Source organism: Sabethes cyaneus, chromosome 3 (assembly GCF_943734655.1).
Source record: "Sabethes cyaneus chromosome 3, idSabCyanKW18_F2, whole genome shotgun sequence".
NCBI classification, from domain to species: domain Eukaryota; kingdom Metazoa; phylum Arthropoda; class Insecta; order Diptera; family Culicidae; genus Sabethes; species Sabethes cyaneus.
The window spans coordinates 59560491-59574919 of NC_071355.1; the positions used below are offsets into that span (position 1 = coordinate 59560491).

The following is a 14429-nucleotide window of genomic DNA, read 5'->3' on the forward strand; positions in this document are numbered from 1 at the left end:
TCTAACAAGTTGAGTTACCAGCAATTTTTTCGCCTATTTTCGAGTCGAAAATTAATGTAGACTTAAAATTATTTGCCGGAATTAATAAGAGCAAGACTTCCAAATAACTAACTTAAGTCTATTTTGTTCAATACCTTCGATTGGTGTCTTTTCAAAAGATCACACTCATAATGGGCTGGTACCGAATGGCAGAAACACAAATGGTCGAATCACGAATGGCTGAAATCCAAATGGCCGAATTTCAACAACAGTCACAGAAGGCCGAATTTTCTCGGAATGACTAAATAACTATTTAATTAGAAAACACGAATTAACAAGCAGTTAACAATTAACTTTACTCAAACCAAAAATAAAATAAGCAACACATCTTTTTGTTGTACTTTTAAGTAGGAGTTGTTTGATCTGCCACCATTTGCCACCTTGGGAAATATTTAAGCTCAAAAAAGTATTATTTTTTATCAAAAAAGCTCAAAAACTCCGAAACTTCAGAAAATCACGTATAATAATGTTCTACAAAAACATTGATTTTAGCAAGATAAACAACTTTCTAGAACACTATGAACACGTAAAATTTGACCAGAATAAGTCAGGGTTTAGACACTGTTTTAAAGGGTTTGTCCACGAATAACGCTTCATAGATAATTTCCATGAAGAGATACAAGTATGGTGTCTTTGACAAAGTTGTTTGTATTAATATTTACTACAACTTTGCCGAAAGTACCAAACCTGTATCTTGAATGTACGAGAAAATAAATTTCGTATCCCACTTTTAAGGGAATTAATCACCCAAAGATTTCTCTTACAAGAAGGGGCTTATTATATCAAGAAATGTTCCTAAAGAAACTATATGCGAAAAACTTCACGTGTTGGCGCAATATCACACGATCACGTATTTCGCTGTTTGGACCACTGTGGGATGTGGCCGAAAAAGTTTACTCTGTCCAATTTTTTCGTTCAGAGAGCCGAAGACCGGGAGGGACTGCATACGTACAAAGTGCAGAAGGCTCCAAATCGTGATGAACGGCAAAATACGGTGGGAAAGTCACGAGCCCGGATACTGCACACCCAGATGTTGACGAAGTCTCATTGTCTCATCATGGATGATGAGACTTACATCAAATTGGACTTCCAGTAGCTTTTGGAGCTACTGTTCTTTACCGCCCAGCACAAGTTTGATGTTCCAGAGGAAGTAAGGAAGCAGAACCTTTCGAAGATTGCCAAGAATGTGCGCCGTTCGTGACCTCCGGAACTGTAAACGGGCAGATCTACCTCAAGGAGTGCTACAGAAACGTTTGCTTCCTCTGTTGAAGCAACACAATGCGCCAACGATCTTCTGGCCGGATCTAGCTTCATGCCAATATTCAAAGAATGTCCTGAAGTTGTTCGAAACCAACAGGTTCACTTTCGTACCCAAGGACATGAACCCCTCCCCTCGGCGTACCGGAACTAAGGCCCATCGAAAAATACTGGACTTTTATGAAAAAAATCAGAAGAAATATCCCAAGGAGGTCAAATCTGAGGAACTACAGAACATTATGAGTGAAGTAAGGTAGATCGTAAGGTGCAAGCATATGGTTATGGCGTCATAAGAAGAGTTGAGATCGTGAAGAGCTAGAACAACTATTTCCGGCTAATGATATCCGCAAGTTCTATGGATGAACCAGTCTCCAGTCTGATATCCCAAGTAGCAATAGTTTTATTACTCTCAAATAGAAAGTTTTATTACTCTCCTCTAGCACTTTTCATGAACAATTTATTAAAATCGCTAATAAAACTATTACCTCGACTAGAAACTTCTGATGACCTTCTAATGAAACTGTCTTTCGGCCAATTGGCCCACACTTCACAAGGATTTTACAACCTCCTTCCCTCAGAATCAGGCTATAAGCTTAACTAATCTTATTATGCTCAAACGATAAATCCGATAATGTTAAGAACGAGTTCTTAACCTATAGAGAGTACACAAACCAAGATGTGGAAAATGTCATCGGAAGATGAGGGGGTAAGAGAGGGTCATATGAAGCAACGCTTAAGAAGTTGTGTACCGCAATCTTCGTTGCTTCCGTCAATTGTAAAATCTACCATTATAAAAACTTAATTGAATGCCTGACCTTATTCAATGTCAAGACAAAAATCACGAGATTGGAATAGTAATTTTTAAACCAACGATAACAGCCTAAGGCTCATAAACTTTGCCACGACCAGAAAAATGACCTGAGCTACCTTCCACGTCTAAATATTCAGGCATTTAAATGGGGGCTCTAGCTTTCAGCTCGGCCATGTGCAGATTGACGATCGCCACTGTTTCCCATACAGGACGGTCGCCATATCGACTCTGACGATTCACACAAGTTTGCCGAATGCATCGAAATCTCCCACCTAAAGAGAACGCTACGTTTCAATATCTAGCGGCTGATGCCAGATGGTATAGCAGCGAATTACGACAGAAAGCTTGAACAACGAATTGCAGAACACTAGGAAGAAAGAAAAGATCAAATTGGATTGTGGAGGAATACCCATGGTGCCATTGAAACAACTGCGGGATAGGTGGCACGCACGGCACGCAAAAGAGCGGATATCAAATGCCGGAGCCAGTGACTGAATGGCCTCAATTGCCCTATTTTGAAAAAAAATGTTAAATTACTTAGGCATGACTTTGCTCAACGAAGATTGTAAGGTGCTCTTCCGCATCCCGTTCTATAGACTTAGACCAATAGCGGAGTCCTTCATCGGCAATACCAAGTTAATTTTTATAAGAGACGTTTACCCTGCGTCATTTGTTAGGCAAGTTCCGGGAATACAAGTCGCAGGTTGCTCATCTGTTTGTTTGCTTTAAGGCTGCGCCCAAGTAACAATTCTAAAGCCACTTGGTTTTACTTGAATTTTATAGAGGTTTTATTGCGGTATTAATCATTACCTCTGGTTTTATTGTGGTATTCCGCAATATTGAAAGGATACGACACTTAAAGCTAGCTAGAAAATCATAATAAAACTGTTAATAAAGCAAATTTATTGTGGTTGCTTATATTACCACGTTAAAACTTGTTGGCTGCACCACGTGTCCTATAAACTTAACTCCCATAAGTATGGCGTAGCGACACAAAATGGCGCACCAATCAAAATTGATCCGTAACCGCGATAAACTTGTCAAACCGCAATAAATCTGTTAGTTTTATAGAGCTATTAAAACGGTAATACCCTGACCAAACATTTTTTTTGCTGCTATTATGAAGAATACCAAAGATCAACACCAAAATCATTTTTTTATGCGAAGCCATATTGCCATATTCTAGTATTTTGTTTTAGCTCGCAAACAACAATTCATCAAAGCAAAGTATGTTGCAGAAAGAAAATTATTAACAATCGGTTTTCCTGTCAGAGGAAGCAACTAAAATGATTTTGCTAGAAATTGAGATTGACTAACTGAATATTTTCAATTTGTTAAAACAACCAGTTTTCGAAAATTGCTAAATTTTAGTGGCCTGCTGATTTTATCGACCTATCATATCAAAATGTACGATGAAATTAAATGCGCACATGGTGCAAACCAACGAAATTACTTAAAATTTAATAAATACTCTATGGGATATTTTATTCTGGTCGCTATAAGCCAAATCGTTCAGAATGATCTGTCAGTAAAACTAAAACTTTTCTGCTCACGGATATATTTTCAAGTTAACAAATCTAGCGAACTTATTTAGTGTTAGCCAGAAAAGCGAAAAGCAAAAAGCGAAAAGCTTTTTTAAATTATGGCGATGGCTGTCAACCAACGAAAGGTTAATCGGTTTTATTGCTGCTTTCAGCAGAACGTGATACGACTACTTGAGCTTATAACCTGATTTTTATAGCGGTTATGAAAGCATTCTGAGGAGTGGGCCACTTGGTCAGAAAGCAGTTTTATAGCGGTCATCAGAAAGTGCTGGTGGAGCTCATAGTTTTATTAGCGGTTTTATGAAATTGGTATTGAAAACTACTATACGATCGCAATAAAACTTGGAATTGTTACTTTGGTACCGACAAGGTTGAGCAGGTTGAAAACAGATTGCGCCCTTCAACATCTTGGTAGACTTAGCAAATAGGGTAAAGAACTAGTTTTAAGCAGTCTAAGCGGGTCACTGATTGTTTTACCTTATTACAAGCGATGGGTTGACTAAGCGATGGGTTGACTAAGTTTCACCCGCAAGGTGCTTTTTTAAGCAATCCTGAAATCTGAATTTTTTTACGTCCCCTTAAAAAATCCCTCGAACTTTTCCCCCTATTCAGTAAGTTGGCGTTCCTATCCGCGACCTACTAATCGGCATCTGATGCGTAATCGGTATAGCGTATCGGCATAGATGCGTAAAATGTCATCTGTCTAAATTGTTTATCGGGGCATACACTCACCGCACCGTTCGGCAAACGGTATTCGTCGTCTCTTTTATTCTCTGGTGTTCTTATGGGAAACTGCGAGTTTGACGTCTCACTCGCTGTTCATAAGGATGGTGGGAGAACAAAAGAGGTAAACATAGCAGTACAAACGATCCGACTCAGAACAGTGTTGTCAAAGCAGATAACATTGAAACCAGGGGCTTGCGATGGGTGCCATGTTTTTGTTGCCAACATCTCAGCACATCTCGACAAGGGTTGGTAGCAAGTTTACCTGTCAGACGGGCGCTTTTCTTGCAATAGCGCCCTTCGTTAAGTCGACTGTCAAACACCGTTCGTTAAGATAGGGATAGCACCCCGCTGATTGAAACACATCGTTGCTTTATTAAATCACTGAGAAAATCTTCGAAAATTATTGAAAAAGCTGTCTTTTGTGTTGTTTTTAATAAAGAAAAATTAATTATGAACATACATTTCTCTTGAAAGTATTGAACCACGTTTGCACCATAGGAGGTTTCAGGTAATTTCAAACTTAAAATTCTTATTTCCAGAACCGAAACAGTGTCTTGGCAACACGATAGTTTATCAGTTTTGCTGCAGCTGCTGTCACTGGTGAACAGGTTCCGTCAATTCAGTATTTGTTTTCAGTTTTGTTAGAAAATAATAAAACTTTCGGCTAGTGACAAAGCCTTAGATAATAGAAAAAAAAGAGAGTGAATAATATGGTATGTGACAATTGAGTGCTTGACTTTTAGAGTGGTTGTAATCAGTGCTGAAAAATGTGATGGATTCGTTAGTAGCGAGGTGGCGATTGCCTCCAGCAGCTGAAAAATGTACGTTTTTGGACAACAATTTTTAATTCATCATATTTCTTGTCGGAAACCCAATAAATTGTGTTTGTGTGAATCAAATGTATGGTTAAGTGATTTGTGAAGATGATCCTATCAAAAGATTTTGAAAATATGAATAAAAAAGTGCATTTTCGGCTCATTTATGTTCAACTGATTAAAATAGGTGACACTGCTTAACTCGTTCCTTACCCTAGGAATGATACCCAGGAGAGCAAACAGGTTTGCCGAATCATTCTTCTTTCGACACGACAGGCGTTTGTAGCTCAGAAATAAGAACGCTGACAAAACAGAGCGTATTCAGACAGAACGGAACAGGAACAGGGTTGGACATCATCAAAATTACGAGGTTTTTAATATCGTTGCCAGATCCAGCAAATGTATGCAAAGTAAAGAATTATTTAAATTTCTTGAAGATTTGCCTGAATTTTTGTAGTTGTATGTTTGTCCGAACTTGAAACTATTGAGAGTTAGAGCAAAAAGAGCAAAGTTTAAAGGCAGGACGGTTGTGATAGTTGTTATCCATGAGTAATTTTCGCTGAAACGGGGCCACTACTGACACAAGTTCTTCAAATATTGAGCTTAATTAGTTGAAAATGGTTAAAAAATAAGAATTACACTTTTGATACCTCGAAACCCCTCGGGGCTTAACAGTTTAAAAAAAGTTGAATTTCAAGCAAACTTTGAGATCTATATCATTTGATATTTCATAAATTTGCCATTAAACTACTAACAAATGGCCCGGTTCTGTAAAGAAGAACTGGGATTTGAAATAAAGTAAAAAAAAATTGGCGGCCATCTTGGATTTGGTCGCCATATTGGATTTTATCAAAAAATGGTCGTTTTCAACATGAGCCCCCCAACCGATTTTCATTTTAAGATCACCATTGGAAAGATGAGAAAAAATGCTAAAAGAAATATTTATAAATTTAAGTGTGCAATAGCATTAACTGAATAAAACAACCAGTAATTTGTAGCAAAGTTCACAATTTTCATATAATTATTGTGATATTTTCAAAATTTGCTATAAAACAAATTACAAACGACACGGTTTTCTAGAGAGGAGAGATTTTTTCTCAGCTTTCCGATGGTGGTCTTAAAATTAAAATCAATTGGGGGTATCATGACGAAAACGACGATTTATTGATGAAAGCCAAGATGATCACCGTTTTATTTTCATTTTTTGATAAAAGCCAAAGAAAATTTTACTTCATTTGAAAGCCCTGTTCTTCTTCTTTACAGAACCGGGCAATGTATTAGTTGTTTCATGGCAAATTTATGAAATATCACGTGATATAGATCTCAAGGTTTGCTCGAAATTCAACTTGGCGCACGAGGGGTCCACTATTTCGATGTATCAAAAGTGTAACTTTAACTATCAACCAATTAAGCGCAAAAGTTCCAATATTTGAAGACCTCGTGTCAGTAGTGGCCCCGTTTCAGCGAGAATTACTCCCATGAATATCACTTAAAGACAGGAATGGATACAGTCCTAAGCCAAGGCCTTATGAGACCCTTGTCAGGTGAGAAATCCACAGCAACAAAACAAGGCGCTTGGTTTCATTAAACTTTATAAGCATTTTATCACGAATCTATCGCACTATCTATTGCTTTATGATGATCATACGCATTGCCAAGGGGAATGAGTCGAATGAAATACTTATATCTACTGAACTGGAAGAAAACCACTCATAAAACCTAACAAAGACAAAAATATTAAAATTGTAATTAAATTATAATGCGGTGTTCAATTGCTTCCTCTTTAACCTGTCCTCTTTAACCAGAGAGTGAGTAGTAGAACCAAAAGAAAAATTTTGGGGAAAGGCCAATGACAACCACAGCAAACCGGCCAAGTGGAGCTAAGTGGAAGCAGGGTGGCTTACACGAAAAAAGTGTCTCGTCAGTAGACATAAGACGTTTTAAACCCGAGCACAAAAGGCGACAGTTTGATTATTATAATTCAGTTTGCACAAAGGAACTACCGTGGTGAGTGACGACTTCTACAGTATTTATCTTCGTCTGTGTGATTTACAGCTGCATCATTTGGGAATTGACTGCATCCAGAAGGTGAAGGAAAATCTGACCCTGGAAGAAGGAAGAATTAAGGCAGCCTTTTTACGACTGAACAAAGCTAGGAAATTATCATCTCTATTCTCTATTCACCAAGCTGGGGACCGTCTACATAGGGTATGTTATCCAGTAGTGGACTCTCGTGATACATATTGGTTGTATATTAGCGTGTTCTTCTTATTTCTGTGAATATAAAACAAGAAGAACTAAATATGATACAGATTTTAATTAATAAAATTTGAGCTGCAACGGCTGCTAAAACCTTAATTTCGACAAGTGAGTGTCCATTGTATGGATAACAATGCAAAAAATGTCACCGTTGCTGGACCTTCTTCAGGCAAAACACGCCAGAATTGTTAACGTATTGTAAATTCCAAAGGGTCGATTCAAAGGTAACGGACATTCCGACTTGTTTTGGAAAGCATAAGCTGACATTTGGGTAGTTCTCAACAAACATTTTTGTTCAAGAATAGCGTATTAAACTATTGTACAGCTAATTCCCATGGAATAAGTGCTTGATAAGCTATTATACTATATGAAGATATACGCACTACGGAAAAACTCAGTTACTATTCTTAGTTAGGCATTTAGTTTAGCATTTACCGTGTTTTGTTTTGCAAAAATTGTTGAAGCTTCTTTTATGTATAAAATTGTCAAATTGTATTTTTTTCTAATTTAATGTAAATTGTCAAATGAAAACAAGTAAACTCACAGCTTCAAGGCTACCAAAGCCTGCTTCGCCGCATCCTAGCTTATGAAGCGAAACAGTGAAGAAAATGTCGCTATTCCGGCTATTCCGGGATTTTCGTTATCCGAAACAACAGATGCTATTGACGTGGTGGCGAAATCGTATTTTATTATAAGCAATAACTCAATTGCATCAAATTTAACAACGCAGAACTAACTCGTGAGTTGCAAAACAAAACTGAGTATCTAGCTTTAGACCTACAATTGGCTAGAAATAAACTAATGCTCTTTGTCGTCTACAATGCTCCTGGCGTCAATACCAGAAAATAACCTACCAACTATCATTAAAAATTTAATTTGTGTTTCTGTGTTTATTAATCACTATTATTGACAGCAAACGCAATGTATGCAATCAGAAGATTAATTCTATGTGCTGAATTAAGGTAAATAAACTTAACCAATATTTTATCCAATTGTTCATTAAAAGGGATTGGCTCAGTAAAATAATAAACAAACAATCCAGGACCAGCATAAATTGCACAGCATAAATCTTTCGCTCCGATCGATTTTCCCGTAAACTATTAAGGACTTTATTATTTATAGCAGCTCCAGAATACTGAAAACGAAAGGCTGGCCGCAAATTATTGCTCAATCCGGTTGCCAACAGACACCCGCCAATGCTTCCGGTGCACCTTGTCATCATTGATACAATCATCACCTATTCCGGTATGCAAATAGACAACCCTGAAAGGCATTCGGCCGTGCAAAATTGATCTGCCAACCCAATCGGCTGTAAATTGTCAAGTCATGTGTTCGAAAATCGATAACCCGATAACCCGTGCTTGTCCGGGACTTCCACAGAAGTTCGTCTGATCAAATAATATGTCCGCATGGGCGGCATAAAAATATTTACATATTCGATCCATTACCACGGACATAAATTAAATTCTGCCGCATTGATACTTCGTAGGAAAATCAAACTAAATTTAACCAAAATCAAAATTAAATATATAATATAACATGAAACTCACTGGAATCCAGCAGCCGCTGCGTCCGTTGGTATTCCTTTTCCGATTCGCGCTTGTGCTCCATCGCTTTGTGGGTCTCGATGAATGCCAGCCGCTGGCCACGGTCCGTTAGGTACTTGGTGTACATTCCGGCAAAGTTTATCGCCAGATAGAGCAACGAGTTGGCAATCATCTGCCGGACAATGCACGCCGTGTCCTGCGGAGCAGCATAGAAAAGTTCAATTACTTTCGATTCGATCTAATGAATATTAAACGACGCACAGCTAAAAGCTTGCGAAATCGAATCGAATTGATGATTACCCAGAATTACGACTCTCGGGAGCTAAATTGATTCCGATTTGGCAAACAAACGATACTTGTGTGCTTATGCATGCAGACAGTAATTATGGATGGCATGGAACCCTTTTTGTGGGTTCCAATTTATGGAAGCAATAGATTAAATCGCTTTATTATTAAACAGAATAACAACCAAGGATTTAACAACAGAGTTTCAGAATAGAAACTAAGCGATACTTTTTAAATTAAAATAATACCTACCCTTTCGTGCAAAAACTTATTGATCGTGGTGACAATCAAATGACAGATGGCCGAAACCGAACCGGCGATCATGCACCACTTCAGCGGTAACGGCAGCATCGCGTACGGCACAAAGATGATGAAAAGCACGTACCAGATCAGATACTCCCGTTCGGCGAATCCCATCCCTTCGCCGATGAAACCCTGCAAATTCAGCAGCAACCAGGTGCATACGGCAGCCCAGTGTAGGTAATTATTGGCGAACAGCCGCCAGCTGCCCAGCACGCAGATCAGGAAGTTGGAAATTACACAGCACACCGACCAGGTAATTTCGTGGGCTTTGACGGTCTGCAATATTTCAAGACAACTTAGTGTTAAGGGTAATGTAATAAAACCCAACACAAGACATTACCCCGGGATTATTGAAACCGATCCAAACGGAAGCCAACACTATCTTGAGCACCAAATCCACTACATTTACCAGGATGAGGGACTTTTGGCGCTGCCGGTGGGAGTAAGTTAGATATGAACGCTCCAAGGACGACGCCCGAAAGGAGTTGGTCATCGATGGACATAGGATGCCTTTAATAACGTTGCCTCTCTTAAAGGCCGAATATGTGTTACTGCTGAGCGGAGGTTGCGTGGAATTGTTAGCATTTCCGGTTGGAGCTGCATCGGCACCTCCTCCTCCTCCGCCACCTTTGTCATCCCCTTCTCCTCCTCCTCCTCCTCCTTCTTCCCCGCCACCACCAACACCACATTTACCATTGCTGGTGTCATCGAATGTCGCTGGCGGGGTGGGTAAACCATTCGGTTTCGGTCTGTCACCTGTTTGATATTGAAAAATAATAATAATAATTTAAAATACAATAGGTTTTTATTACTATCGCACAGCACCAGTTCTGTATATTAAACCAGAATACAGCCCATCAGTAAAGCTCACAATGTAATGCAGCCCTTTATTCATGATTTAATTGGTATTTGATTTGATCAATCAAATTTTAAATGGTAGGTATTGTTTATTGATTAAGCGTATTCTCTTTGTCAGTTTTCATCTTTAATTTCAATGCTGGTAAAACATGACAAAGACAAAGTTAATATGATATTTAACAACCCCTGAATCAACTTTAAATGAGGTTATTTATTCATTAAAATAACTGTAAATATAATTTGATATCTTGAGACTACAAAACCAGTCCCTGTTTTGTGTAATCGTGTACAAATTTAGCGTGTAAGTGAGTAGGGCAAAGAAGTGGTATAAACTTCATAAGTCTACCATTTCTAATTTTCAATGAAAATAATCTAAGTCATAAAAACAGAAAAGGAATTTTGCTTTTGGTAATAGAATCAATCGGTAAATTTCTCTTCACTTATCTTTTCAAATATTGTACTAAGACGCTCAAATGACCAATGGTTAATCTACGTCATATTTAAAGAAAAATTAATTAATTGTTGGCCAGACTTTCGAATAGGTGTTATCCGCCATGATAACTACGAATGAACAAACTTTGTGAGGTTTTGTTTAATTGTCTGAGATGATTGACGCGGTTTGTTCTTAAGCAATATTCACAAAAGCAGCCTAGATTGCTTAATATGTCCTGATTCTAGAGTTTGTATTAGGAGCGCAGCTAAGTTATCGCTGCTTGTCAATAGATGCCTCCTGTAGTAAATGTTGTATGATATAAAATGAGCGTCTATTATTGAAATAATTACTTTCATATACCTACTCGCATTTCAAATCAACTCTAACAATTTCCAAAAATATGAAATTGAAATGACAATGATAAAAGACACACAATTTAGGGTGTTGAGACACAGTTAGAAAGAAAAGGATAGTATTAAAAGAGAGAGAGAAATTCTTAACAAATTACTAGGATTTCGAAATTATGCAAAAGAAGACATTCTGTGTACAAAATTTGAAGGAAGTCGAACTTTTGGTCCACACTCAACAAATAACTTTTGCGCGTCACGACGAGTGGTAGCCCATTTCGACATATGCAAAACGTTTTGAATCAGGCTTAGACGTTTGGTAAACAAACCGCTTTGACACATTAGTGGTTTTATTGTGGCATTCGTATACTTTTAGTTGTGTAAAAATGTTTGATTTTGTGGTGAATAATTTGTACTGATTAATAAATGTGAGCAGAGGCTCTCAAACGTGAATCTACAGCATGACAACGTCCGACGCAGGGCCGGCGCTGGCCAATTTGTCGCTCCACGAAAATTCTCTAAATAGCGCCCCCAGAACAAATGAAAAACAGGTGGCGTTGCTGTGTGTAGACATTTTACTACCTACACACTCGCAAACGCAAAGTCTCGTAGCGTCTTTCTGCATAACCACTCACGATGCAAACAAGTCGTGAGCAGCCAGCTGCCCGCGAGGGCTAGCGGCACACTGGGATATAGATTTTCCATTACTTTTTGTTTTTTTCTTCATCTTACGCCCTCGATTCTACACGCGGATGGGAGTGCGAATCCTCACGAATTATCGGTATCAGTTGCTCAGGCTGCAATGACGTGCGAGTGCGACGACGGTGGCTGTTAGCTAAATACACACTTGCAAAAGTCGTTGCAATGCATGAATAAACAAAAGTCGGCCCTGGTCCGACGTCACGGTACCAAGTTAACGGGACTACATGAAAACACCCAAATAAAAAGTTCTAATCCACGCATCTTAATCACCAGATATTGTTTCGACTCATGTCTTGACTGATTAGCAGTACCGCGTAAAACACGAAAACCGTAACAGTCTCTCTATCTCTCTCGATCCCTCTCGATCTTTCTCTATTTTTATCTCTATCTCTATCTCTATCTCCATTTTAATCTATATGTATATCTATCTATGTCCAAATTAAGTCCAATTTAAGTTCAATATAATGCCCAATTTGAGTCCAATTTAATTGCCGATTCTTATCCAATTTAATGTCCAATTCTAGTCCAATTTAAGTTCAATTTATGTCCAATTTAAGTCTAATTTGACTTGCATTTATGTCCAATTTGAATCCAATTTATGTCCAATTTAACCCCAATTTAAGTCAAATTTAAGTTGTATTCAATTCCAACCCAGATAACACAAGATCCTAATAGAATGTCCACATTAAGCATGCATGTCAATTTTACATTCGAATTGCATAATGTGTACAATAAGTTGCTTTTCAGTCGTACGTTTCATCATATACATTTTATGGCTGTAAATTATAAAGCATTATAGAGGATTGTAACATTTAGATATCTTAATCGTATATTAAGGAGCATTAAGTTGCGTGTTCCAAAAACTGTTGTATAGAATTCAAGAGAGAATTACAAATGATTGTCAAAACTTTACTTATATTTACTTTTACTTATATGTTCTTATTTGGTGTGAAATATAACTTTTCCGTGCAGACATGACTTCATATCTCTCAGTTGCAACCGTTATATAAAAACCAAATTGTTTGCTGGGAATTTGAGTTCAATGTAAGTCACATTTAAGTGGATTATAATGTCCAATTTGAGTACAATTTAATGTCCAATTTTTGTCCTATTTAAATCCAATTTAAGTTCAAGTTACACCCAATTCAAGTCCGATTTGAATCCAATTTAAGTCCAATATAATGTAAAATTTGAGTCCAATTTAATGTCCAATTTCAGTCCAATTTTAGTCCAATTTAAGTTAAATTTAAGTCTAATTTATGTCCAATTTAAATTGAACTTAAGTCCGATTTGATTCCTATTCCTAAGTGCAAAATAACGTCCGATTGGAGTCTAATTTTAGTCCAATTCAAACCAAATTTAAGTCTAATTCATGACCAATTTAAGTTCAACAAAATATCCAATTTGAGTCCAATTTAATGTTCAAATAGAGGCCAATTTGAGACGAATTTAAGTCCAGATTAAATTTAAATTACGCCTAATATAAGTCCGGTTTGAGTCCAATATAATGTCCAATTTGAGTACAAAATTAGTGTCCAAGTTTAGTACAATTTAAGTCAAATTTAAGTCCAATTGCAGTCCAATTTAAGTTTAATTTATGTCCAATTTAAGGCCAATTAGAGTCCAATTTATGACCAATATAATGTCCAATTTGAGTCCAATTTAATGTAATGTAAGCAAACACAATAAATTTGCTTTATTAACAGTTTTATTATGGTTTCATAGCTAGCTACAAGTGCATTTTGACTCGTATCCTCTTGGTACTTCTTAATTCCATAGTAAAACCAGAGGTAATAATTAATACCGCAATAAAACCTTCATATGGGTTAAAACCAAGTGGCTTTAGAATTGTTACTTAGGATTTAAATTTAAATTTAAATTCTGCTTTTGACATTTTATCTTCGATTATTGCCGTTTCATTTTTAATTTTTGACGTAGGACTACGTCTTTGTTTACTATCCTGGGACTGGGTAGCACTTTGTGAAAACGAAAATAGAAGTGTAACGTTTGAATGAAAGATTTCAAATGCTAATAACAACTAAACTACTTAACGAAACTGAACAATTTATATGTCGTTGGATAGATAAAACGACCAGCAATTTTATTGGGGGGTTAGAGGGCAATTTTAAGGAGGACGTAAGAGGGGGGGCTCCCATGCAAATGAAAGATACATTTCCTCAAAACTCGAGAAATAATCAAGTAAATGGAACCAAATTTGGCATGTGGAGGTTTCAGAAGGCAGGATTTTTGTCTATGGTGTACTGAGACCCCTTCTTCCTCTAAGAGGGGGGAGCACTCATACAAATGAAACACAAATTTCCTTATAACTCGAGAACTAATCAAGCAACTAGAACCAAATTTGGCATGTGGGGTTTATTGGAGGCATGAATTTATTTTATATTAGTTTGAGGATAAGGACTCTCATACAAATCAAACAGAAATTTTTGCGTATGAGCCAGATTTTTTGCTATGTAACAAGCGGTAAGCTGTGAAAGTAAACTAG

The 14429-nt window shown here is 37.4% G+C and overlaps 1 protein-coding gene across 1 annotated transcript in view; it reads right to left on the reverse strand.

Moving 5' to 3' along the window:
* The window catches only part of LOC128744512 (adenylyl cyclase 78C), a 108644-nt gene that overhangs the window by 21990 nt on the left and 72225 nt on the right, over positions 1-14429 (reverse strand). The window contains exons 3-5 of the mRNA XM_053841574.1: positions 9927-10342; positions 9536-9862; positions 9002-9194 (exon numbers count right to left, since the gene is read on the reverse strand). Of these exons, the coding sequence (XP_053697549.1) occupies positions 9002-9194; positions 9536-9862; positions 9927-10342 (936 nt within the window). The remainder of the gene's footprint in view (positions 1-9001; positions 9195-9535; positions 9863-9926; positions 10343-14429) is intronic.